The sequence below is a fragment of the Panthera leo genome, chromosome B3, assembly GCF_018350215.1.
Source record: "Panthera leo isolate Ple1 chromosome B3, P.leo_Ple1_pat1.1, whole genome shotgun sequence".
In the NCBI taxonomy this organism is placed as follows: Eukaryota; Metazoa; Chordata; class Mammalia; order Carnivora; family Felidae; genus Panthera; species Panthera leo.
Genome location: NC_056684.1, coordinates 10,138,174 through 10,165,802, shown reverse-complemented (window position 1 = coordinate 10,165,802; position 27,629 = coordinate 10,138,174). Strand labels below are relative to the sequence as shown.

At 44.7% G+C, this 27,629-nt stretch overlaps 1 protein-coding gene and 1 pseudogene across 5 annotated transcripts in view; one reads left to right on the top strand and one right to left on the bottom strand.

Moving 5' to 3' along the window:
- Positions 1 to 27,629, bottom strand: part of SV2B (synaptic vesicle glycoprotein 2B) — a 215,436-nt gene that overhangs the window by 77,894 nt on the left and 109,913 nt on the right. For all 5 annotated transcript variants that reach the window (XR_006203348.1, XR_006203347.1, XR_006203349.1 and 2 more), the window contains exon 2: positions 5,717 to 6,559. Coding sequence is in view for 1 of the 5 variants with exons in the window: in XM_042941075.1 (XP_042797009.1) it covers positions 5,717 to 6,167 (451 nt within the window). In the remaining 4 variants the exon portion in view is untranslated. The remainder of the gene's footprint in view (positions 1 to 5,716; positions 6,560 to 27,629) is intronic.
- Positions 15,080 to 15,199, top strand: LOC122223238 (annotated as a pseudogene).

Here is a 27,629-nt window from a genome sequence, read left to right as displayed (position 1 = left end):
AGGGGAAGGAAAAAAAAAAGAGGTTAGAGTGGGAGAGAGCCAAAGCATAAGAGACTGTTAAAAACTGAGAACAAACTGAGGGTTGATGGGGGGTGGGAGGGAGGGCAGGGTGGGTGATGGGTATTGAGGAGGGCACCTTTTGGGATGAGCACTGGGTGTTGTATGGAAACCAATTTGACAGTAAATTTCATATATTAAAAAAATAATAATAATAAATAAAAGTAATAATGAATGAGCATTTAAAAAATTTTTTTAGATGTTTATTTATTTTGGGGAGAGAAAGAGAGCGTGAGTGGGGGAGGGGCACAGAGAGAGGGAGACACAGAATCCAAAGCAGGATCCAGGCTCTGAGCTGTCAGCACAGAGCCAGATGTGGGGCTCAAACTCACGAACCGTGAGATCATGACCCGAGCCAAAGTCAGATGCTTAACCGACTAAGCCACCTAGGGGCAACTGAATGAACATTTTAATTAACAAATGAATGCATTCTCCTTGTCTGGAAGGAGACCATCTGCTTGAGAGTTAGCAGAATAGGGCCTTCGTCGCTGACAATGTTCTCCTAAACTTTTTCTTCCCGAAGAAAGACAGTTCTGGATAAGTGACCCCCTAAACCTCCACACTTGAAGAAGCTCAACTTTCTTCTTTCTAAAAGCTCAGGAAAGAGGCACAGGGACACCCAGATATTTTTGTTACCTGGCCTAAGGATACTTCTCTTATTTTCTGAACTGATTCATTTGATTCCAGGAAGAAAATAACAAAATACTCTACGACTTGTGGTCTGAATTTTGGGGTAAAAAATGTTCTCTTACTGAATTCTCTTCCTGGAACATCAAGGAGGAGTCAAGTCTAGGGGCATCACTTTCTTTCTGTTTCTCTATAAAGAAGCAGAGTCCAAAGGAGAAGATAGGTCACAGACTAGGAGAAAATATTTGCAAAAGACACATCCTGAAAAAGGACCGTTAGCCAAAATGTACAAAGAACTCTTCAAACTCAACAATCAGGAAGCACCTCATTTAAAAATGGCCAAACACCTTTACAGACACTCACAAAAGAAGACACATATTTGCTAAATAAACATAGGGAAAGATGCTCTGCATGGTACGTCATCAGGGAAATGCTGGTGAAAACATCAAGGAGATACACATGTAAGAGTGGTCAAAACCCAGGACACCAACGACACCAAACCCAGGTGAGGACGCAGAGTGGCAGGACCTCTCATTCACTGCTGATGGGAATGCAAAGTGGTACCGCCTCTTTGGACGACTGGCAATTTCTTACGAAACCAAACGTATTCTTACTATGTGATCCAGCAATCACACTCCTTGGTGTTTATCCACAGGAGTCGAAACCTTATGTCCACATAAAAATCTGCACACAGATGTTTATAGCAGCTTTATCGTAGCTGCCAAAACTTGGAATCAACCAGGATGTCCTTCAGTAGGTGAACGGATAAACTGTGGTGCATCCAGACAATGGAATATTATTCAGCACTAAAAAGACATGAGCCATCAATCCATGAAAAGACTTGCAAGAAATGTAAATGCAAATTACTAAGTGAAAGAAGGCAGTGTGAAAAGGCTACATAAATACTGTACGACCCAACTATTATAACATTCTGGAAAAGGCAAAACCTTACAAAAACAGAAAAAAAAAAATCAGTGGTTTCCAGGGGTCACAGTCAGGGAAAGGCTGAATGCACAGAGCACAGAGGATTTTTTAGGGTAGTGAAACTACCTGTGTATGATACTATTATAATAGATACATGTCATTGCATTGAATGTGTAACACCAAGAGTCAGCCCAATTAAAAGTAAAGTACAATTTTAATTGACCAATCAAAAGTAAAGTGCAAACTTTGGGTAACAGCAATGTGTCAATGTAGGTTATACAATTATAAAAAATGTATCAGTCTGGTGGGGTGATATTGGTAATGGAAGGAGATGAGGCACATGTAGGGGCAGAGACATGCCGGAAATCTCTGTACCTTCCTCTCCGTTTGTCTGTGAAGCTAAAACTGCTCTTAAAAAATTAAGTCTTAAACACATACAAACACACGCACGTGTGCACGCACACACACACACACACACACACAGAGGAAAGGGAAAAAGAGCTAGAACTGGGTTAGCACAGAAATGAGGAGGCATTGTCACCACCCAAGGGAGGGCAGCTTGATCTTAAAAGCCTGCGATAAATAATTTAGGCTGAAAAAAAAATATGCAATGTCATCACCTGAGAAGATGTAGCCCTGAATTTGGGTGGTTCATCATTATCAAGCCATCAGTTTAGTAAGAATAACACCTGTATAACAACAACAACAACAACAACAACAACAACAACAACAACTGAGATATCTTGAGCACCTATTATGTGCAAGCACTGTTTCAGGCAAGTTAAATACATCGAACTCACTGAATCGTCACAAAACCCTATAAAGTAGATCCTATTGTCAATCTCCATTTTGCAGACAAGGAAACCGAGGCTCAGAGAAGTGAGGCAACTTTCCCCAAATCATCCTACTAAGACTCAAACCCAGGCCACCTAACTCCAGAGTGCATGCTGCTCCTGTATCACTGCGACTATAATCTGCGGCCAGTGCTGGGAAGGAGAATGTCAGGATACACAGTAACGACAACTAACAGTGGTTCAGGACTTACGGAGAGCTGGTTGCTTTACCAGCTTTATGTCACTTAGTCCTCACATACACACACACCAAGTATTATCACCCTCATCCACATACGGGAAACTCGGAGAATTTACGACCTGCCCAAGGTCACTAGCTGATAAATGACATACCAGTGGCCAAACCCTAGTGGCCAGACTCCAGCGCCCATACCGTCATTTCTCACACCATGCTGCCTCTCTGTGGGAAGCAGTCTATGGTACTCTAAGCAACCTACCAGGTGCCTGAAGATATGGAAAGCAGACCCGCCCCATAGCATAACCTCTTTTCCCAAGACCGTGTATGAGAGAAAGGCAGTATGGTGTAGCAGAACGAGTGTAGACTTTGAAACCAGACAGACCTGGGTTGGAATCCCAGCTCCGGCAATGATTACTGTGTAACCTAGGATATGGCTCTCCAAGCCTGTTTCCTGATGCGTACAAACAGGATGAAACTGCTCTCTAACCACCATGGTGACCACGAAGGTCAGAAGAAACAGCATGTGGAAATGCTGGTCCCTGGAGACCCTCCCGTCATCCACCTCCCCGGATCCATTTCCTTGCCCACAAAGGGGGTCCGCTGAGTGCATGGGAAGTCTTCCCTGCCCTTCTTGGGCTGAGTCATAGCACCTTCTTGGCAAACACTGAAAGCAAAATTGCACAAACATGAACTCTCCAGATTAGGACCACGTTCCCTCGACTCCCAGCATTTGTCCGGGGAGCTGTCAGGAGCCGTGACAGCTCTGTTACGAGACTGCCAGGCACCAAGGTGGCAGAGAGACCAAGGGGACATGAAATTATTACTGACATTGCCAATTTGGCCTGACAGGGACCCAGGTTTTCTGTTGAGAATACCACAAAACAAATCAATGCTGTGGATATGTTTAGATCAACTGGGGACTGTATGGTTTGGCTGGAGGCTTGGGGTCTGTTTTGGTTTTTGCCCTTATTAAAAAAAGAAAGAAAGGAATTTTAAAAAGCAACTAAACTGGGGCGCCTGGGTGGCTCCATCAGTGAAGCGTCTGACTTTAGCTCAGGTCATGATCTCGCAGTCCGTGGGTTCGAGCCCCACGTCGGGCTCTGTGCTGACAGCTCAGAGCCTGGAGCCTGCTTCAGATTCTGTGTCTCCCTCTCTCTCTGCCCCTCCCCCGCTCACACTCTGTCTCATTCAAAAATAAATAAAACATTAAAAAAAATTTTTTTAATAAAAAATAAAAAAAAGCAACTAAACTTCTGTTGGTGTTTAAAAACTTTGGGTAGGGGCGCCTGGGTGGTTCAGTTGGTTGAGCATCCGACTTCAGCTCAGGTCATGATCTTGCAGTCTGTGAGTTCAAGCCCCACATCGGGCTCTGTGCTGACAGCTCAGAGCCTGGAGCCTGTTTCAGATTCTATGTCTCCCTCTCTCTCTGACCCTCCCCCGTTCATGCTCTGTCTCTCTCTGTCTCAAAAATAAATAAAACGTTAAAAAAATTTTTTTAATAAATAAAAATAAAAACTTTGGGTAATATTCTTGTTCCTCAAGTTACTCCTTCTGCTTGTACATACGCAGCCTCTTTGGGTTCCCTAACAATCACCCCTGACGCAATTTAATTATTTTCAGTGATCCCTTAGTTAAGCAGAAATGGAGAAAACAAACTTTAAAAGCTTCCAGAAATGAGTCTTTATTGCAGATGTTTTCTTTATTTTAATGTCCCAATCTTATTAATAGTGGCTTTGAATCAGGGCCGGCAAACTACACAGCCCATAGGCTACATCTGGCCCTTTGCCTTTTTTTGCAAATAAAGTTTTATTGGGACACAGTTATGTCCATGTGTTTGTGTGTTGTCTATGGCTGCTTTTGTGCTGCCAAGGCAGGGTTGAGTAGTGGTCACAGAGACTATCTGTACCTGCAAAGCTTAAAATATTTGCTCTCTGGATCTTTATAGAACATGTCTGCCAACCCTTACTTTAAAGCTAGTACCGGGGAAGAGAACCACACGAGGCATTTCATAGCACTCGTCTCTACAGTAATTACATAACCCTCTGTGTTTGTCTGTCAACGCATCGTTAACACAATGCCTGTTTGTCCTGCTGTGTGTAAGTTCTTTGAGAGGCAGGGACTATGTCTGTCTGGTTCAATATTTTCTCCCCAAGGGCTGAGCACAGAGACTGGCACACAGTATATGCATAATAAATATTTGTTGAATGAATGAGCTAAGTTGCTAGATAGATTTTTAGTTCTTGAGGGTTAAGAACATGACTCAGAGCAAGTTCACAATAACTGTATGTTCGTTAAATAATCAATCATACGGACTTCAAGTTTAGAGAATGGATATGTTTCGCAAGACATTTAATGATCGAGGCAAATCCTTGTCTGTATTATGATCAATCTCTTCCACACCACGCCATTCATGCCAACCTCTCTCTACACAAAATCCTCTGTCTCAGGCTCTGACATCTGATGCTTGGTTCTGATGTTGCTAGTCTCATTACTGATTTGCAAGGCTGGTCTTGCCTCCTGTAGAATTCATCTGTGCTTCACAGTGTGATTCCCAGTGGCCTGCAGGGGCTCTGGGGGTGTGCTCAGCCCAGCGTACATCCCCAAGGCACACAGGCAGTCAGCCCACTAACACTTACATACAAGAGAAACCAGGAGCAGGTGCCATTGGATTCTAGAAGGACATAGAGAGGACAGAGAGGAAGAGGCCTCTGGCCTACCACTCACAAAATGTATTTGTCATTTGGATGTAGAAGATGGTTGGTTTTAATACGAAGATGAGAGAAATGTGACTCTCAAAAAGGCAATGAGATTTGGAAAAAGAACCAAGAAGTTGAGATTCAGGAAGACCTAAGCAGGGATCCAAGCTCCAATACTTACCAGCTGGGTAAACTTGAGCCAATTAATTTTCTCTGAGACAAAAATATCTTAAAGGCAAAATGGATGTAAAGTGATAGCATCGCAAGGGAATTGTCATAGATTTAAGGTGTCTAATAGTAACAGGTGCTATGCAAGTTTTACTGCTCTTTCCCCTTCATAATTTAATGCCACAGAGAGAATGATCTTTGGAAATTTTACTTACCGAGCATTCCTTTTTTGGAACTGGACAGACACATGTCCTTCTCTGCACTGGGCAGGACAAAACTCACCACGAACACCTCCACTCCATCGGCCATCAGAGCCAAACCCAAGACGAAAAAGAGGATCCACTGGAAACGCCCGTGGCCACACTCCTCGATGATGTTCTCATACTGGTGGGCCAACTGCTCCTCGTCTTCCAACCTCTCAGCCATCAGGTCAGCTTGGCCCCGAAGGCCATCGGCTCTGGAGGGTGCCATCTTGGCCTGCTTGGCCTTGACATCATCTGGGTGAGGGATGCCCTGGTACTCCCCCTCATAGATCTCATCCTCCTCATCGTGGCCCTCTGTAACATCACTCTGTGCATCCTCCTCTGGGTTGGACTCATTGCCACGGTAATAGCCATCACTGGGGGCATGGCCCTCATAGTTGTCCTGGTACTTGTAGTCATCCATTCCTTGGTCCTGGGACTGCCTGGTCACCTCTCGAGCTATATCTCTCACTCCTTGGTAGAGGTTTGGGCTGTTTCAATAACCATCACCCATTATATGTGTAGAGGTCTCAATGTAGAATCTGTTCGTGTGACTCCTTGGGTGATTCTCCTTCTCGTCTCCCAAATAGAGCAGATGCGGGCAAAGACAAAGTAAGTATCCTTTTGCACTCAATGTCTATTGCGAGTCTTTGGAAAGTTTCAAATTCTAGTCTAGTCTCCTTCAGTGACCCAGCAGTGTTTTCGTGGGGGAGATGTTGATTAGAAATGGGGCCAGCTGTTTTCCTTGACAAGGAGCCCACAGGACTTGGCAGCGTGCTGGCTGGCCTGATTTGTTCTGCTACTGAAGGTTATGCCCTGGGAGTGCAGAGAAGGGAGAGAGCAGTGTTACAAAATGCAGAAATTCTCACAAAATACTCTCAGAATTGAATATATTTACTAATGCCAGTGCTTCAGGGGTTAGGTGGAGGAAATCTTGATTAGACGTTCAGATTCATATCGAATGAATAAGGACTGAATCAGTGAGACAAAGAGTAAGGGGAGAAAAAGCAGAGGGTCAGAGAGGCCCTTTGAAGGGTTGATGAACCTGTGAAGGGTGTCAACTCAACACAAGAACTAAATAGAAAGCAGGCAAAGGATTCTCAATACAAGGCAATTTTGTGCTACAGATTTTCTGTTAGAATTTGTCAAACCTTTGGCAACAGGGTAGGTTTCTTACATACCAGCTTCCGTTAGGAAAATGCCAGCTTTTCTAACTTTGCTATGAAGCGGCCATATGATTTTACATCTAGAAAGGTGAGGCAAATATCCAGGACCATTTCTCCAAAGACTCAGCACTGTGGTTTGAAGGCCACTCTGACCTTGGACTTGACTTAACTAGGCAGGAAAAGCTGCTGAAGACCCAGAGCCAGAGGGCTTGAGTCTGACACATAAGGACTGTGTGACCATGCTCACGTCTTTCTGAGTCTCAGGTTTCTCGTCTGTAAATGGGGATAACAAGAGTACCTAACTCATAAGGTTGTTCATAAAATGCTTAGCACAGTATCAGACCTGCATGGTAAACACTATTGAGGCCCTGACATTATTGTTGCTCTTTTTTTTTTTTTTGGTAGCCCCAATTCTAGAAACCGGGACACTGTATTGTCAGAGCCGAGTCAAATCCCTGGGGCCACCTGTTGATTCTTATGCCCCATGACTACCACACCCTGCACCAATTAAATTCTTGAATCTCAGTTCTCACAAGGTTTGGAGTCACCACTTAATGAAGTCTACTGTGTGCCAGAAACTGTGCTTAAATGTGTCACATCCCTGGGGCACCTGGGTGGCTCAGTCAGTTAAACGGCCGACTTCAGCTCAAGTCATGATCTCGCAGTTGATGAGTTCGAGCCCCGTGTCAGGCTCTGTGCTGACAGCTCAGAGCCTGGAGCCTGCTACCGATTCTGTGTCTCCCTCTCTCTCTCTGCCTGTCCCCCGTTCATGCTGTGTCTCTCTCCATCTCAAAAATAAAGATAAACATTAAAAAAAAATTTTTTTTAATGTGTCACATCCCTTAGCCCTAACTCTCACAACAATCAAAACAAGAAGAAAGTATTTGTACTTTCGTTTTACAGATAAAGAAATTATGACTCAGATGGAGCCAGGTCAAGGTCAAATAGCTAGGACCCAACGCCAGGCCCACTGATTCCCAAGGTCAGTTCTTTCCATGGCCCCTGTGCCTTCCAAATGCTATTCAGAGGGAGTGTCACATTAGATCACCCGGAGGGCTTTAGAATGCAGATTCCCAGAGCACACAGAGGGGCTGGTTCAAGTTCAGGAATCTTAATCTGCACACAGCTCCCTGGGGTGGGGGGGCTCCCCAGCCTCTCATCGAGCATCCCTCAGGGGTGGAGGCAAGGCCCCTCCCACACACAGGACCCCACTTCAACTCTCTCTGGCTGCCAGACTCCTTCATTGGGGCCCCCAGAAACCCACTCCCCAGCTCAACCCACCTGCTGTCATGTATATGTGCCTTCAACCTTTACAACCTTCCCTGTCCCATCTGAAATCCACATGGACCTTTCTCACCAAGCTCAGCAGATGCTACCCCACAACGGACTGCACACACTCATCCTCACCGTGCTGACGGCACATCCCTGGGTGCCCTGCCCCACACCTGCCTGCCCAGCTCTTCTCACCTTCAGCCCTGGACAGACTCCAGTTCTGGAACTCATCTGACTCAAAAACAAAACATATGTCTTCTGGACGAAGCCGGAGACCAGGGGTTCTCAAACGAAGGGTGAGCCAGAATGACAGGGGCTTGAAGGACTTACTAGAAATGCAAATCCCAGGACCCCTCCTCCAAAGACTCTGAACCTGCGAAATGGGGGGTGGTACCTGAAAATCTGCATTTTCCACAAACACCCCAAGGACTCCACCAGTGGGCTGCCTTCTCAGAAAGGATCATGAGAGTTAGCAAGAAAGATTTACTAAGGACTGATTCTCACTTTATCTTTTCAGATTTTTCACCCACCCCAGTAAATAAATTTGTATTAGACCATGCTGGCCTGAACCATGTCAGAATAATATTCTAAATCTGTTTTTATTATATCCATTTAGGAACCACAGAAGGACTATAAATCGCATGTTTACAGCATGAGAGTTTTGCAAAGTGCTATAAAAAAAAAAAAAACAGAGAAAGAATGCCAACTGCCTGAGATCTTGTGTGTTATTTCCATCCTGGGGGCTCTGCAAAAATGTCATGAACCAGAAACGATAGATTTGCAATTCTAAAAGTACACGTGGGAACTGTCTCGAGGGGCAGAGGTCCTGGACTCGTGTTTTGCAGAAAGACGCAGATCTTCGTCAAAGCTGATTCCACTCATCTGATCCAGGGAAATGAGCTGCTGTGAGTGACTAGTGCAGAAGAGTAGGGAGGAATCCCTGTCAGGTGTTGTGGGTTGTTTTCTCTTCCATTGAGAAATGCCAAGTTATTTTTCCAGCAAAGCATTTTCTAGAGAATACAACCATCAATCACTTTCAGTGTGATGGGCGGAAACGTGATCCCCCAAGAAGGTGCACCAAAGCCATAAACCCCAGTACTTCAGAATGTGACCTTATTTGGAAATATGGTCTTTATAGAAGTAATTGAGTCAAGATGAGGTCATTGGGGTGGGCTCTAATCCAGTATGACTGGTGTGACCTTATAAAGAGGGGAAATGTGGATTCAGAGACCCATCTGAAGAGAGAGATGAGGTCAAGACACAGGGAGCATGCCATCCATAAGCCAAGGAATGCCTGAGGCTAACAGAGAAGGCTGGAACAGTCTCCCTCACTGGCCTTGGAAGGAACCAACCCTGATTGTGGATTTCTAGCCTTCAGACCCATAAGACAGTGAATTTCTTTAAGCCACCCAAGTTGTTGAACTTGGTTATGGCAGCCCCAGTAAACTAACACATTCAACACCATTGACAAGCCAAGCGTTTATCAACTGAAGAACAATAATAAATAACCACAAGAGCAACCATTCACTGAAAAGCAATACCTCATTTATTCTCACAGCCAACAGTGAAGCAAGATTATTCTCTCCATTTCATGTAGGATGAAAGCCAAGGCTTCAAGGAAATTAAAGAATGTGTCCAAATAAACACAGAGAACCAGCATCAAGGATTGGATTTGAAGTTCACAAAGAGCCTTAAGGATGATGTACAAGGTGGAAGACACTGGACTCCAAAGATACAAGTTCAAGGTCACAGGCTGAGTTGCCTGCAGAGCTAAGAGTGACATCAAGCTTCTGACTAACAGGTTGGGCTTTGGGTGCCTATCCCCACAAACATCCCCCAGGATCTTTGGTGCTTGAGGCATTGTGATAGATACCGACCTGACCTGAGCCCCATTCTCAAGAGGTCTGCTCCTCATGAAAGAGTCAGATAAAACAACACAAAGCATCATACAGTAATAAAAATGACAATCTTAATTATTAACAATATTATCTTTTATTTATTGAATACTTGCCTCGTGGCTTTGTGCCCAGGTGCTATGCTAAGTGTATCATGTGCTTCAGGCCTTTTAACCAGGACAACAACCCAATGAGGCAAGGATTATTATTATACTCATTTCACAGTAAACAAGATTGATGCTAAAAACATCATGATTGTAGGCTCTCCCAAGGAGTTCAGAAGAGGGACGGGTCCTTGTGGGCTGGGATGTGCTGAAATAGCATCCTGGGGACTTCCAAGGGCAGGAAAGGGCTCAAAGAAGCCAGCAATTGAGAGGAAGGCACTTCAGGCTGGGAAATAAGGATCAGCAAAGTCATGGAGAACAACTTGGCTTAGCTTGTCTGGGCAGCAAAGAAGCACGTGCCCACAGCAGATGATGCATGAAGGAAAACTTACAGGAGACACAGTGGGGAAGAAAAGAGCAGTCGGTCTGAATGCCCTGCTCAGGGACTGGGAATTTTCCATTGAGCGAAGGGAGCCATGACAGTTGCTGAAGTGACCACAGCAGCATATCACACAAAGCAGGGATCTAGAATGATCTCCTTGGTGGGGATATGTGGCCTAGTTTTTAAGATAAAACCTAGGGATGACAAAACTAAGTAGAAGTGTGTGTGTGTGTGTGTGTGTGTGTGTGTGTGTGTGTGTGTGGTTGGTAATAATCCAAAGGTGAGATTAAGCCCAGAAAAAGTTGGTAGCCATGGGACTGGAAGAGAAGGAAGGACACAAGGAGACTCCCACAGGAGAACAAGTGTACATTTCCTGTCAGCTGAGAAGGAGAAAGCGAGGTGACCAGGACAGTGGTGACTCCAGGGGGGCAAACTCTGGACTGGAAATCTTTCCAGAATCCTCCGGTTGCTGTATAATTAAAACAACAACAAAAATCTTTGACTTCTTTCAAACTGCCTTTGCCGGGGGGAGGTGGGAGGGGGGTATATGCAACAGAGTGGTTCGAGAACACAAACTCTGGAGTCATAAGGTGCCAGGTTCAAGTCCTGACTCCACCATTTCCTCTGACCTGAGCGCAAGCTATTAACCATCTGTGTCTCAATTTTCTTATCTGTAAAATGATTGTGATAAAAAATACCCACATGAGAAAATCCATGAAGAAGGCTTAGCATGCTGCCTGGCACAGATGTGATTGATACAAATCTGATCTGATTTTCATTGTCGTTGTTGTCATTATGATCATTATCTGACTGCGCCTTGACAATTAACATGGAGCCAGGATCTCAGCTTGAGCCCGGCCTAGCTCTGCTTGAGATGTGGGGTCCATCTGGGCCAGGCTGGGGAATCAAGTGCAGATAAAAACAAAGTGACATTTAGTTTCTCAAGAAAACCACTGCCTCTCAAAAACACGCCAACCCCAACCTTGTCAGCCTCTTCCCTCACCTCTCACATTCTACAAACCTCTGAGTCTGTGCTGTTTGATTCAGCATCACTGTGTGGTAAACACTTGTTCATAATTAAATATCACAGAGAACAAAGCTAAAAATAATATTATAATAAAGTGATGTAACGCTTCCCAAAATGTGTGCTGTAGAAAGTTAGGCATTTAATACGCTCATTTCAGAGGGGAAAAAAAAGAGAATTCTAAGAGCAAATAAGTTTAGGAAACATGGCATTCTGTTCTGGAGATTCAAACTGCATATTTCTATATTAAGTGCTGTGAAAGACCTGAATAAAAACCTAACACCGCAATGAGATTTACCACACACCCAACAGAACAGCTCCCATCAACAGATAGACAATAGCAAGGGTTGGCAGGGATGTGGTGAACTGGAACCCTCATATGTTGCTGCAAGGAATGAAAAATGGTTCAGCTCCTTTGGAAAACAGTTTAGCAGTTTCTTAAAATGTTAAGCATGCTCTTACAAAATAACCTAGTGATTCCACCCTAAGAATCTACCCGAGAGGAAAAAAAAACAACAACATATGCCCACCCCTGGAAAGCTGGGAACACTTATTGGCCCCCTTGGCAGGAATCAGCAGCAGCTGTGTCTTCTGTTACAAGTGGCCTTGATGGGAAATTCTCCCCAGTGAGTCAGGGCCGAAGAAAATGGCAGATAATCTGGACCAGAAGGACCAGTACCCCAATACATGAGCTAGACTAGGGTACTCCTGAAACTATTTGGCTTAAATGTAAGGGGAAATGAGGCACATAAATGTATAACTTGAGTAAATGTTATTTGAGAACCTTACTGTAATTCTATTTTACACGAACAAGACATAGGGAAGTCAACAGACTCAGATGGATACTAATGAGATGTCCAATGTGTTAGTTAGCTTTGCAAACACCTCTTCCTTAAATTCCTATCCTAACTGTGTAGGTCATGCCAATAACGAGTACTAAGAGAGGGCAGGGGGACTCAGCACAAAATACTATCAGCTGTGTAAGAGAAAGACCACTGGACCACTAGACATCGGACCTGAATTATAGTCCTATCTCTACCATCAGGTCATTGTGGGACTTTGGATGAGTCATTCACTCTCTGAGGTCCCTAAAATGAGGGGCTGTGCTAGGTGACTTCTTAAAGTCCTTTCCAGTCTCAGACTCAACATTTTCTTCTGTATCTGTGACAGTGCTTCGAACTATCTACATAATATTTAAAACATAATTGTTATTATTTTAATATCTAGGATAGTGTCTTTTAAGAGCAACCATCTTTAGCAGCCAAAAGATAAACCATTTTTTGGCAATTGGATGGCTCTTTATTCTTAAACATTTAGAATTATTCCAAGAGGTCCCATGGCATCATGCACATATCTCTCTTATCATATTTTATCATAATTGTTTATATGTCTCCCTGCCAAGAGATTGTAAGCAATTCTAGGACAGATAACACCCTGGGTTTTACTGATTTTTGCACCTACAACACCAAACACAGAGCCTCTAACCACAGAAGGTCTTTGAAAATATTTGCTCATGAAAGAAGGTTAATAGCTATTTAGTGCTGGGCTGGAAGCAAGTCTAAAATGGCCCATGGGCCAGAGTGCCCTTGCACTTGCTGTAACTAGACCAAATGGTTTACCTTTGTTAAAAAAAAAAAAAAAAGTCAGATCAACTGACATCCTGAAGATGCCACCTTTCACAAGAAGTCATTCATTCACTCTTTCACCTCCCTCACGAGCTTTCTATTAACGCCATGTTCCCAGCTGAGATGGCTGGGGTGCTTGGGGTTCCAAGGACTGCCTGAGTTATTTATTATCAACTTCCTGACCATATGATAGGTTTGAGCCACCTGCAATGCTTTTTGAAATACACTGCTTGATGTTGCTGGGGTAGCTGACGCCAACCAGTGGGCTGAAAAGACCAAAGCTTATCTGGCTGGTTTTGGGAGACGGTGTTCTCTGAGGCACCCCGCCATCACTGTCCTTGTCCCACTTACAACACCATTGGCTCATTAGCGTGACACAAAAGCACTTCTCTCCTTTCTTAGCTGAATCACCCAGCTATTTCTATTGTGTTAAAACAGGAAGCTAGTCTCCAAGGAGTGAGAAACGATTGATTATTAAACAAGAACCAAACCACCTGATTTTTCAGTGGGAGGAAAACAGCAAGTATTTCAAAGCAACACTAAATCCTTGAGAGTAATAGCAATGTTCAGAATGCTTCTTCATTTTATACATTTTAAAATTTTATTTTATGGAGGGGGAGAGGGGGAGAGGCATAGGGAGAAAGAGAATCTCAAGCAGGCTCAGTGCAGAGCCCGATGCAGGTCTCAATCCCACAACCCTGGGATCATGACCTGAGCTGAAACCAGGAGTTGGACACTCAACCGACTGAGCCACCCGGGCACCCCAGAATGCTTCGTCATTTTAAAATACAGAAGCAAGATGGGGTGCCTGGGTGGCTCAGTCGGTTGAGTGTCCAACTTCGGCTCAGGTCATGATCTCACGGTTCATGGGTTTGAGCCCTGTGTCAGGCTCTGTGCTGAGAGCCTTGAGGCTGCTTCAGATTCTGTGTCTCCTTCTCTCTCTGCCCCTCCCCTGCTCGTGCTCTGTCTCACTCTGTCTCTCAAAAATAAATAAATGTAAAAGAAAAATTTTATATACAAAAACAAGAGCACAATTTATGGAGAAGTATGCTAATCAACATATTTTTTTACAACATCAAACTTGGAAAACAAACGTATTACACAACAGGGAACAGGTAAATAAGAGTTAGTATATTTATACAGCTAAATATTATGGTGTTATAAAATTTTGTTTTTTGAAGGGCTTATTAAGAAAGAAGAAAATGATCACACTATAAAGTAGGTGGAAATGCTAGGTAAATAGTATATTTATATCATTATACCAATAGTTTCCATAATATTATATATTCCTAATATACATTATGTAAATAGGCAGGATGACTTATTAAGATGTTAATGTTTGCCTAGCATTCCCTGAAGTGCTCATTTTCTCTCTCTGCTCCTCGGTGTGCTAAAGGTGGATCAGTGTTTTCCATGGTGTGGTTCTCAAACCACCTGCAAGAGAAAGGAGAATCATTTCGTGCCGGTTAAAAACAGAATCCTGGACCCCATTCCTAATCTTATGAAACAGAAAGGGGACAGAAGTCTGTTTTATTAGCAAGGTCTCCAGGTAATTTTGTGCTTGCTCAAGGTCAAGAACTTCTGGCTTAGGTTTTTCTTTCTGCAGGAAGCAGGTTACATTTCTCTCTCTCTCTCTCTCTCTCTCTGTGTGTGTGTGTGTGTGTGTGTGTGTGTGTGTGTGTGTGTGTGTGTGTGCGTGCACGTGCTGATTCAAGGGCGAAGCCAAAGAAGGCTTCAACCAAGTCTTCAGACAATTAGACCCTTCCAGGCACTAAGCTAGAAGGGAAGAGGAAGAGAAGCTGGTGTTTTGACGTGTAGATGAGGTGCCCAAGCTCTGAGAGAGGAGAACTCTTTGAAATAGGAAGTGAGTCTACGGCCATACCACCCTGAATGCGCCCGATCTCATCTGATCTCGGAAGTTAAGCAGGGTAGGGCCTGGTTAGTACTTGGATGGGAGACCGAAATAGGAAGTGAGTTCCCTGAAAGGAGATGGAACCCAGTCCCTCTTGAAAGTAGCACTCTGGATGAGGGATAGCTGGGGAGTATCTACGTAGGTTGTTAACCCTGCAGCTCTGGGATCAGCAACAAGGGTTGCACCCAGTCGTACAATCTGTAAACAGAATCAAGAACTGTTGAGTGGTGTCAGTGTTTTCATCCAAACTGGAACTGCCTAGCGGATGGCAAAAAGCTTGCTCCTTTGGGCAGCCCTGAGTAGCAGCTAGAACAAGGCTACATGCCATGGACTAAGAGCCAGGTACCCCCAATGTTTGGGGGACCACTTAAGTGGTCCAATGGAGTGGGAAGGAAGCCCCAACCAAGACTGATAATGGCCATCTTATCAACACTACTGTAATTTGATTAAGAAAAACATTTTTAATGCTGTTTCTTGCCTTGGGTGATGTCATAAAGAAAATTCTTGCCTGCCATGAACATTTACAGTTACCAGCTCTGACGCTTACAAGCTCAGAGAATCAGGGAGAGCTATTTAGCTTTTAAGCTTCAGCTTCTTCATGTGTGAAATGAAGGGAATATGGGTTTTTATTCATTGGGATGTTACGAGATTTAAATGAGTTAATATGTTCAAAAACCTCAGCACAGTGCCTATCACCAAGACAGAGCTCGCTAAAAACAGCTATTATTATATAAATGCCCAACACACAGACATGCATTTCTACACAGTCACTAACCCCTGCAGCAACGCATTGCAGAGCCAAAAGGACAATAAAAGCCTTAACCTCACCCCACAAGCAGAAAATCTGCAGCCTTGGAGGGGAGACCCTCTGGATTTTCAGCACTCTAGTCTGCTGCAGCCCTGCCCTGAATCCCCTCCCCATCCCAGGCCAGGGTCTTGACCGCTGCTCCCCACCACCCCACGCCAGCTCCCTTCTCTGGAGATCCTGACCCTGACCCATGTGCCTGCAGTCATGTGCTAATATTTTGCTCCCAAATGATTGATGCCCTAGGCCAGTGTTCCCAAAGTGGAAGAGGCTATCTTTTGTGGGACCCGACCTAGTTGCAAAGGGTGTTCAAATGTAGCATTAAATAACACTGAATCACATACAGAAAGGGTGAATGTATTTTCATGGTCCTTTCAATCCCTTTGATTGTCAAGGAAATCAAAATCTTCCTGAGGGAACCAGCACAGCTCTAACACCTACCTGCCAACTAGCGACTTACCCTTCTTCAACAAAGTGAAAAGAAGCGTTACATTCACAGTCTTTAGCAGAGAACAGTACCTACCTAGCTGAACATCAGTAACATAATAACACTGTATTGTTTTCATTGTGTTTGTTTTTATAGTTACCCTATGGTTAGAGGAATGATATGTTTCCTTTCTTAATAAATGCTTTCTGGTAATAGGAATGAGTTCATTTTTTTAATTAAACGGAAGCACAGGTGATGTATGATATTTGCCAAGGATATGGTAAAAATCGCAGGAATCTCCGGATGATTGGATGGAGAGCTGGCGAATTCCACCCAGATGGAAAACACTGCCTTCTGTAGAAGGAAAGCAACATTTTCTCACTGGAGTACCAAAAATGTATCATCTCATTTAACTTAACAACACTACAAGATAGATATCCTCATTTCCCTATTCCATAGAAAACAGAAACTCAGAGAGGTCAAGTCACTTGCCAAGGTCACACAGCTAGTAAGTTTGATCCCCAATACCCATATTTCCTCTCCTGCTGTCAGATAGGTATCTCCTGGAAACCAGTGCTATCTCAAAGAAACCTTAAATGTGCATAGGAATCTGTTGGTTACCACTGGGAGGGCCTGCCTGCCAGACAACTCAGAGCCCCCAACCCAGGTCCTTGGGATCCTGGCTTCCTCTATTCTATACCAGAACATTCCTCTACAATTCCACTTTACCTTACAATCAAATACATTCAACAAAGGGTATATACTGTATCCCTATAACTGAACACATCCCTGTATGTTCACTTAGGAACATATGTGCCCTAAGTAAATGCTCAGAATGACAAAATTATACAGCAAATCTTATAAATTTGGGGAATACAATGGTTGGAAAAATTTTCCATTCCTGCCTTCTTGGTTCCTTGGCTGACCTAATAATTGACATAAGACAGACTAACAGAAGAAAAACGAATTTAATTTTGTATGCACAGGAGTGCCATAAAAATATGATACTCAACGAAGTGACCAAGACAGGCAGCTTTTATACCTTTTAGACAAAGAAACAATACATTTTTAAAGAACTGACAAGGGACACCTGGGTGGCTCAGTCAATTAAGGCTCTTAATTTCGGCTCAGGTCATGATCTCATGGTTTGTGGGTTCAAGCCCCGCATCGGGCTCCATGCTGACAACACAGAACCTGTTTGAGATTCTCTCTCTCTCTCTCAAAATAAATAAAGAAATATTTTTTAAAAACATAGATTTAAATTAAGTTTCAATTTAAAATTAATTAAGATTAAAAAAAATAATTGACAAGAGGAAGGAGTTTGGGCTCGGGGCAGTAAACTAGTTAAGTGATAAGGTTTCTTCAGGCAACCCTCTTGGCCCTAAATTCTCTATTTCTGGTGATAAGGATGCTTTCTACCCTCCTAGTATAAGGAACACACCTTTCACAAAGCGGATTTATTTCCTGCTTTCAGAGGAACAAAGGAGGATCAGAGGAGTCTTCTGGCACCAACTGTTTCTTAAGTAAGCTTAATTCAAAATAATCAATTTGCCGACGTGGCATCAGGTGGCCTCTTCTGCTTCTCCTTCAGATATGCCAAAGTCTAATGATGCACCTACAGCAGAGCTGATGTGTCAAGAGGGAGCGTGGGGGAAATTTGGGGGGATGGCTGGAGATAAATGTGGACGAGAGGGTGGAGCCAGACCGGGAAGGTCCTTGAGAGACAACAAAAAGGTGTTCAACTAACTGACACCTTGAAGCTCAAGGAGGCTGGCACAGACCCATTTTAGGCTAGACTGGAGGAAGGGAAAGTTTTTTTGTTTTTTTGTTTTTTAATGGTTGTTTTCTTTGTTTTTTTTTTTTTCCAGAAGCAATAGTTCCTTTGGAAAGAAAAGAGCTGTTAAAACAGATCCCCTGTGCTACCAAGATCCACTGGAGGCTCAGAGAACACAACAGTGGGGGGTCTCTAAGGGGGCATTTATAGGTAGGTCATGTTGGTGGTGGACTTCAATTTCCCCGGAGCAAGAAGAGCCATTAGAACCTGCTGGGCCTTTCATATACATTTTCCTCCTTCCCCAAATAGATCTGATTCAAAAACAATTCTGCTGGTTGAAAGCCCGGCTTAAAGAGAAGGAACAAATAGTTTAGACGAGGACGAGGACGCCAATAAAAGAATGGCTTTGAAGACACCCGTGGCCGTCATCAAAGGAAACCAAAGATCCCCTTCTTGTGTGGCCTGCAGATTTTTTCCAGCTGACCCTCTTTGCTTTTAACTTTTGACATTATGCCAAACAAACGAGCTCTGGAGACGTGCCCCACGTCTCTGGCACTTAGTGTATCTCTCAACTGCATTCCCACAAGGCTGTTAGCCCCCCTGCGCATGGCCAGACTAAAATCTCTCAGTGGCTTCTCAAGCCCCTCAAAAGACTGTCCTTAGTTTGGCCTTGAAGGACCCTCAATAAATACCCACTCTACCTCCCCAGCTTTGTTTGCTCCCTTTCTGGTAACCCCTCCCTAGGGGATCAACCATACCAAACTACCATCATGACAGTCGTTCACCATTTCATAAAAACTTTTGGGGGCTCCTATGATGTGGTAGGTGGTAGGTCCCAGCTGCTAGGAACCCCCAAGGAGAACATAACGAGCCTCTGCCCTCATGGCCCGCGTATTCTAGTTGATAGCAATTTTACTGAATCTCAAAGCAACTGGCTTTCTGCAAGCAAATGGTCCTCTCTTCACACATAGGATAGTCTCCATCTTTTGGTTTGTTAGCACCTTTGGGAGTATATCCCAAAAAGTAAAAATACAGAACTGGCATGAGACGAATGATGTGCTGCTCCCAGAGGGGACCCTGGTAGAAAATCGGGGTCTTCAAAAACTTTGTAGAAACACATCTGTGAGGAACACAAAGACTATCAGGTGGACAAACTGATGTCGATGATATCAGGGAGGATCCAGGAACGTCCAGGCTTGCCCCAAAGGCAAGTCGGAGCACCATGGCAGGCTTGGTGAGCACTTCATCCTGTCCTGGCGTCCTGATTCACCTGTGCTCCTCCCTCAGGGGCCGTGCATGTTTTTTTCTTGAAATTAAACAGTTTTTTGCTACATTCTAGCCTTGTAATAATTACCCAGCTCCGGAAATGCCCCCTCCTCGAGTACTGCCTGCAGCTCAGGTCCATGGACTTACCCCACACTGCTTGGCTAGGGTCACCTGGTCCCCACCATCCAGTTACGGCTTCGCCCTGTACTCCATCAGCCTGCAGCTCTCCCAGCCCCAGAAACCTCCCCCACACTTCTCACTTTGGGGAAACCAGGAGAGGCTCATAGCTCATCTTGCTCTTATCGGTCCCATGTATTTCCCTGAAGTAATAATTTTTTTTTTTTTTAATTTTTTTTTTTTCAACGTTTTTTTTTATTTATTTTTGGGACAGAGAGAGACAGAGCATGAACGGGGGAGGGGCAGAGAGAGAGGGAGACACAGAATCGGAAACAGGCTCCAGGCTCCGAGCCATCAGCCCAGAGCCTGACGCGGGGCTCGAACTCACGGACCGCGAGATCGTGACCTGGCTGAAGTCGGACGCTTAACCGACTGCGCCACCCAGGCGCCCCAGTAATAATTTTTTTAATTACCTCGGTGTGTCCGAATTCCTGTCTGCATCTCCTAATTATTGCGGAATTACTCAGCCTCTGGGTGTGATGGGCCCTGTGGCTCTCCTCCTCTCCCCTCCCCCCACTGCAGGGTGTTAGTCTCTATAATTAGCCCGCCCCTTCTCTCCATCCTCACCCCTAATTCAGCTTTGGCAGAGTATAAACTTTGTAATTAGAAAGGGCTAAAATGTTGCCAGGATTGCAAACATATTTAGTGCGGGAGCCTAGCGTTTTGTACAGTTCTGGGCTCTGCTCCAAATCCTAGAGTAACAGGGAAAGGACAGGGGAGAGGAAGAAACCCTTTAATGAGCTTGTAGTATATGTTGGGAGCTTTCTCACTCAATCTCATATAATCCTCACAAAGACCTGGGAGGTGGGTTTGGGAAACAGAAGCTCAGAGAGGCCAAGAGCATTGCCCAAGTTTGCATGCCCAGAGGGAGGCAGAACAACGGTCTTTGGGGCTTGCCCGCTTTATCACAGAATATCACATATTATCTCAGTCTGGCATCTCTGGCCAATCAGGTGATGCAATTCCTCCACGTGCCCTTTCTGCTGTCCGCTGTTTGGCTTTCCTGTTGAAATTACTCCTTTGTATTTGGCAAGGAAAATTTTCAAAGGGTGTCAACACTTTAAAACACTTTGGTTAAGCCCCGGAAAGCAGGACTGCCCCCCATGGCTCACTCTTGAGGCTGACAGCCTAGACTGTAAGCGCCTTGAGGGCAGGGTCCATCTCGTGTTCATCTTTGTTTCCTAGGCAGCAGGTGGCGGGACTTTTGCATTGATAGGCTCTCAGTGAATATGATATTGCAAAGGAGAAATAAAGCCGAGATTGGACCCCTGCCCAACTGAAGCCCAGGGCAGTGGAAACCTGCCTCAGTGGAAACCTGAGTAACACATCACAGCATCCTTTATACTGCCCTTGAGATGAAAATGAACTCTGAGAGAGCCAGGTCCTGGCCTCCTGAGCAGGACCGAAGGGAGGGGCAGGTAGGAGAGAATCTGGGTGACAGGAAGATCATCTTTTTTAAAAGATGTGTTTTCACTGTCCTCCTATTCCTAAATTGCCTTATTATATAGAGGGCTGTCATACACAAGGAGGGAAAAAGATGAATTTGGAGAAAACCTAGCGGGGATATTTTCATGGGCTCCTCAACAGCTCCTGGAATCATCCTAGAAACAGATGGCACATCAGTGTGATACGCCACATGAAGGACAGCTCCCCCCTAGGCCTCGTCCGGGGTCCACCCCCAGAGCAGCCTGCTGTTGTCATCAGGAGCCTTGGAACCAAATACACGATGTGGCTCTGTGTTCCCTGAATACGTGAGTGTCATTCGCAAAATGATCTTTGGAAACTTTCACCTCTGAAACCAACGAACCCAGCGTTGTTTTCCTTTCAAAGGGGAAAATGACACATTCTTCTTCATCATAAACCACCCGGTAATGATTCCCCCTAGAGATCTAAGGAAAAAGAGGCAGTCTGCAAGCTGTTGTGCATAGAAATAGAAGTACAGACACACACCTTTTTGCAAAATGGGAGTGGTCTCTGGTGGAGAAGTTGAAGCCAGCAGCTCAGACACCGGTCGGGCTTCTACTGCATCAGAGTTTCTACTACATCAGAAAAGCTACAGCTGCTTTCTCTGGGCTCAGAGCCCCTGGCTCCGCTGTTGATGTCAAGTTGACCAAACAGCCTTGATAGACACACTCCTAAAAATTGGCCCTTTGTTTGCATGAACTAGACAAATCACCCCCCTGGTGGGCGTCACCCAGGCCATTTTCAGATACAAAGATGACAAAGGTGCCCTACTGAGGCCACTGTTTGCTCTGGACACAGGATGCTCTCCACAGAGGTATTCTTCAACCCCACCTTTTAAATTTGCAGCAGGAGAATGATTTAAAAGTAACTGCTTAAGATTCCATTTCACATCTTTTACAGAGTGGTCTCAACCCAAGTGCCCCTTTGTCACTCTCCTGGGCCTCTCTGGTAGACACACGTCCCCATGGGTCACAATCTTCTTTCCTATTTGGGGTGATGTAGCAAAACAAGGGATCCTCACATCAGCACATCAGCCTTTCAAATTTCTAGATTGATCAGAGGACCCATTTTCCTTCCTCTTGACACCCCCCGACTTTAAACTTGCTCTCTGTACAGCATAACCAAGTCAAGAGGAAAGATAACAGGCACTAATTAGGTCTAACATTTACAACTTCATGAGCACATCGGTTGACAAACCAGACGACAACTCCATTATCCTCTTAACGAGTCATGGATCCCCTGAACCCCACTCCCTTTCACTCAAAGCGATTGTACAACTGTGAGCTTCCCAGCAGGCGTTGGGCACAGTGTCCCTGGATGGACAGCCCTTCTGAAGTCCCCCAGCAAAGGGAAAGTTTTCAATCCAATTATAATGCAAAGAAAATAAAGCCTTCTAGAAGAAGAGGATACAAAGGAGGGAGAAGAGAAGCAACAAGGTTGAACTTCTTTCTAAAGCACAGTGAGTTGGTAAGCTTTTAGTAAATGCTTATTAACAAACACATACTGGGGCCCCTACTTCAGCATTAGATCAACGTGGGTCCAAGTTCTGACTGAGCCTCTCAACATCAATTTGCCTCTTTATTAAAAACAGGCTCATAAGGGGGGCTGCCTGGCTTGCTCAGTTGGTAGAGCAGGCAAGCTTTGATTGTGGGGTCATGAGTTCAAGCCCCATGCGTGGAGTACAGTTTACTTAAAATTTAAAGAAATTTAAAATAAAAACAAGCTCAGAGGGTGGTGGTGAAGGTTAGAAGAAAGTGAGTGGATGGATATATAAGCACCAGTGTGTGTGTGTGTGTGTGTGTGTGTGTGTGTGTGTGTGTGTAAATCCCAATAAGTATCATCCACCATCATCAATTCTCAACACATCACAAATGTGGGTTAGTTTTTCTTGTAAACAAATACCCCTACTCAAAACTAAAAAATGTTAGAAATTTACAAGAAATGAGGGAATTATCTTCATGCACTTGTCCAGTAGAACTTTCTGCCCCGTCCATTACAGCAGCCACTAGTCACAACCGGTCATCGAGAACTTGAACGGTGGTTCGTGGGACTGAGATACTGAAATAAATTTAAATTTAAATTTAAGTGTAAATAGCCACAACAGAGCTAGTGTTGGACAATGTAGACCTAGATAGAGCCCCTTTCACCAAGGGAACAATGAACTTCAGAGACAGTAAGGAACTTGGCATTTGGTAGAAGCTCTCCACCTTCCAGAACACATCTCACCCTAGACTCCACCTCTCTGGCTCCAAGCCCTGGTTCTACTGTCCCCCAACTCCCCTCAAAGAAAATGCCCACCCTGGGTGGCTCAGTCAGTTAAGGTCCCACTTCAGCACAGGTCATGACCTTGAATTCTATGGGTTCAAGCCCTGCCTGGGGCTCTGTGCTGACAGCACAGAGCCTGGAGCCTGTCTCGAATCCTCTGTCTCCCTCTGTCTTCCTGTCGCCTGTTGGCACTCTGTCTCTCTCTCTCTCTCTCAAATATATATACACGTGTATATATATAACAAAAATATATTTTAAAAAAACAACTTACAAATAAAAAGAAAAAGAAAAAAAAGAAAATGTCCAAGTGAAGGAATCCGGATTGTTTTCACTAAAAGCAAATGAAATTCAAGCTAAACCAGAACAAGATCACTGCGTTTTGAATAATTTAAAATGGAATACACAATAACGTTTTCGAATAAAGATACAAAAGTACTTCATCACAAAGGCTTAAGCCTTTAACTTTTACGGTTATTTGCATTTGAACAGGACACTCTTGATGCTTTTTTAAATGCTTCCATACATAATGGAACTCTAATGGTAGAATTCCAGGCAGGAGGGGGATGTCCTTTAAATGGCACCACGCACCAACCTGCTGACCTAGACTACTGGAAAGGCTTGCCCTGTTTTGTTCTAAATCACCCCGATGACAGGAAATGAGGTAGAACCCGCTGACATCTCAGCCATGTCCTAAGTAATTGGGCGTCTGGGCAAGGCCCCCACTTGACGAAGTCTACAGGGAGAAAGGCTTATAAATCAAATCCAATCTTAAATCTTTGCAGAGAGGTTGAGACTCACAAAGGATGGCATTTGCCCCGCGCTCCATGGGCCCAGGCATAACTGCAGGCTCTTCGCAGGAAAGTGATTACTAGGCTAGGGCAGTGCGGTGAGAAGGTGTGATCTCGGGCATTTACTGGAGTTGCCTGGAGAGGGTACCGGCACACTGCACACAGACCTTCACACACACCTGAGACGGTACCCTCATTCTCCAGCTGCTGGGAGTGTGGGGGTCTTCAATCCACCCTAGAGAAGGGCTTTGCCCAAGACCATGCCGCCTCCCAGAGAAGCCTGAAGCCAATGACTTAGTGACGTGGGGATACAAAGGCCAGGTCCACTTGCCCCAGTACAAGCCAACTCTACTGGGTCTCTCCAGCTCCTACACTCCCCGGAGTAATGAGACTGTAGCCACCTCTTTCTTCCTCTGGCCACCCTGGCTTTGTTCACTGCCTCTGGTCTCACTCCCAAGCACACAGATCCTGCTTGCTAACCCCCCTCTGCTTCTCAGGGAACCCACCTGGGACAGGGACTGTGTGCCAAGCCCTGTTCTCAGGATTTACGTGTCCTCACTCTTAGAAGCAAGTGCTATTATTGTGCTCATTTCAGGGATAAAGAAACTGAGGCTAAACAGAGGTAGCTAAATGTTCCAGAGTCATCCAGGGGGCCTCAGAGAGCTTATGAAGATCAAAAGAGCTGATGTATATAAACACGCTTCTAATAGTGACTAGCACGCAAAGTAGTCACCTCATTCATTAATGCGTTTTGTTCACGCTATAAATATTGATTGAGCCTCTAGTGTATGCTAAGCCCTCTTAGCACTGCAGGCACAGCACTGAGCAAAAGAGTCAAAGCCTCTGCTCTCATAGAGCTAACATTCCAGCGAGAGGAGCAAGGCCCACTTGCCCCAGTGCAAGCCAACTTTGCAAAGTTGCAAAGTATGCAAGTATGCAAATCAACAAGTGAAGGTAAGTGTCCTATGAGCACTGTGCATAAGGATAAATCAGGGTAAGGGGGACAGGAAGGCAGCAGTGAGGATGGGGCTATGTTATGTAGGGAGGTGAGGGAAGACCTCATTGGCAAGTTGACTTTGGGTAGAAATCAGAAGTGAGAAGGGAGACAGCCAGGCAGATATTTAAAGAAAGAGTATTTCAAGTAAAGGGGGCAAGTACAAAGTCACGAACAAATACAAAAGACACCGAACAGAGGTATGACATGATCTGACTGATTTCAAAAGGGATCACTCTGGCTGCTGCTGTGCTGGGAATGGGTCCGGGGTGGGGGACAAGAAAGGAAGCAGGAAGCCTACAGGAAGCGTATCTTGCCATCATCCAGGCCACCAACAGCAGCGGGTTAGCCCAGGACAGTCACAATGGAAGGGGCAGGAACTTCCAGATGGGGCTCCTTGCTGAAAGTAAAGCTCTCTGGATTTGCAGATGAATCCGATGTGGGTGTGACAGCAAGAGAAGAGTCAAGGAGTCGAGGATTTGGGGCTAAGCAGTTCTGAGGATGCAGTAGCCACGAATAGAGATGGAAAACCCATGGGAGGGGGCACCTGGGTGGCTCAGTCAGTTAAGCATCTGACTCTTGATTTCAGCTCAGGTCATGGGTTCCAGCCCCGGGTCAGGCTCTGCACTGTCAGTCATATTGCATAGACAGACTACCCAGAGCTGAATCTCGGCTCTACTACTATGAACCGTGTGACCTCGGGCAGGATACTACACCTCTCTGGGCTACACTATTCTCATCTGTAAAATAGGTTGAATATTTGCACTCCCCTCATGTGGCCACTATGAGACTTAAATGAATAAATATACATAAAAGCGCTTAGAATAGGGGTTGTTAGGCAATAAGCACAATATAAGTATTTAAAAACTAAAAACTAGCCCTTCAAATAGTGTCAAACTTGAGGATTCATATGCAGTCTATAGGGGGAGAACTAGTTTTCCTCAACCCTCGTAGGGCCCTGGGCTGGGTCTGAAAATTAAACTGACACTTTAACAGGAAGATTTATTTAATGTCAGTTTCATGTGACATGGGATCTTTCGTAAAGAAATGAAGACCCAAAGAAACAGTTATATCTGAGTATATTTATGCTAGTTTTGATGAAGAGTGGGCAGTTGGGTAGAAAAATGATAGGATAAAGAACCTGGGGTAAGTGTAGTAAACTGGACAAACTTAGCAAGACCTATTTGTTGGGATTCTTCTTGGGGTTCATTTGGATTCAAAGATAAGGATGTTCCTTTCTTCTGGATATAGGAAGGGCACCTCTCACATGCAGGTTTTATGACTCATTTCAAGGAAGAAGGACAAAAGGGAGCAGGTAAGAGTGACCTTCCTGCTCCTGCCATTTTCTCAAACTCCTTCAGCTTAAAATATTCAACGTGTCAAGGTGCCATTTTGGGGGTAGCATGCCCTGAACCCAACGAGGTACAAGATGGTGCCCAGGAAAGGAGATTCACTGTATCTGAAGACTTGCTTCCCAGAGATGAAACCTGACCTTGACTCTGAAAGATGAATAAAAGGTAGTCAGATGGACACAGGGTGTGGGGTATGGGGATCATTCAAAATGGAGGGGTCAGGGGGCACCTGGGTGGCTCAGTCAGTTAAGCATCCGACTTCGGCTCAGGGCATGATCTCATGGTCCGTGAGTTTGAGCCCCGCATCGGGCTCTGTGCTGACAGCTCAGAACCTGGAGCCTGTTTCAGATTCTGTGTCTCCCTCTCTCTCTGCCCCTCCCCTGTTCATGCTCTGTTTCTCTCTGTCTCAAAAATAAATAAATGTTTAGAAAAAATGGAGGGGCCAGCATGTCCATTTCCCCAAAACCATAGCCAACATAAAATAGTTATCTTATGACACTTGTATCAATCCTTCTCCCTGATACTGGAAATGGCAATACGTCTAAAGAGAATGAGAATGGCTTCTAGTTTATTTACGGAAAATAAATCACCTCTGGTACAGTCCATCTGACCTTCTCACGCATCTGTCTTTAAGAGTTGGGTCAGGACTGCCACCACTGACCATGTGAAAGCTCCTGTTGACACACTGGAGTTTCCAGCAGCTGCTAAAGGTCACTGCCAACACCTCTGAAGTTTCCTCCCTTAGCCCCCGGGGCAAGTGTGTTCAAAAAGTAATCAATAGTAGCTGGTATTTGCCTTTCTTCTAACTGTAGTTATCCCTCACTTTTTGAAACTTCACCTTATACCACTTTGCTTTTAAGAAAGACCTACCTATTTTCTTTTTTTTTTTTTATCTTTTCTAATACTTATTCATTTTTGAGAGAGCACAAGCGGGGGAGGGGCACAGAGAGACAGGGAGACACAGAATCCAAGCAGGCTCCAGGCTCTGAGCTGTCGGCACAGAGCTCGGCATGGGGCTGGAACCCACACACTGTGAGATCATGACCTGAGCTGAAATTGGACGCATAACCAACTGAGCCACCCCAACACCTACCTATTTTTGCTAACTGAAATAAATCCAGAGAGGACTTTTGCTGTTGTGAAAAATATGAAAATGGCATTCAGTGACTGTTTTGCAGTGAGCCGTTACAGAGG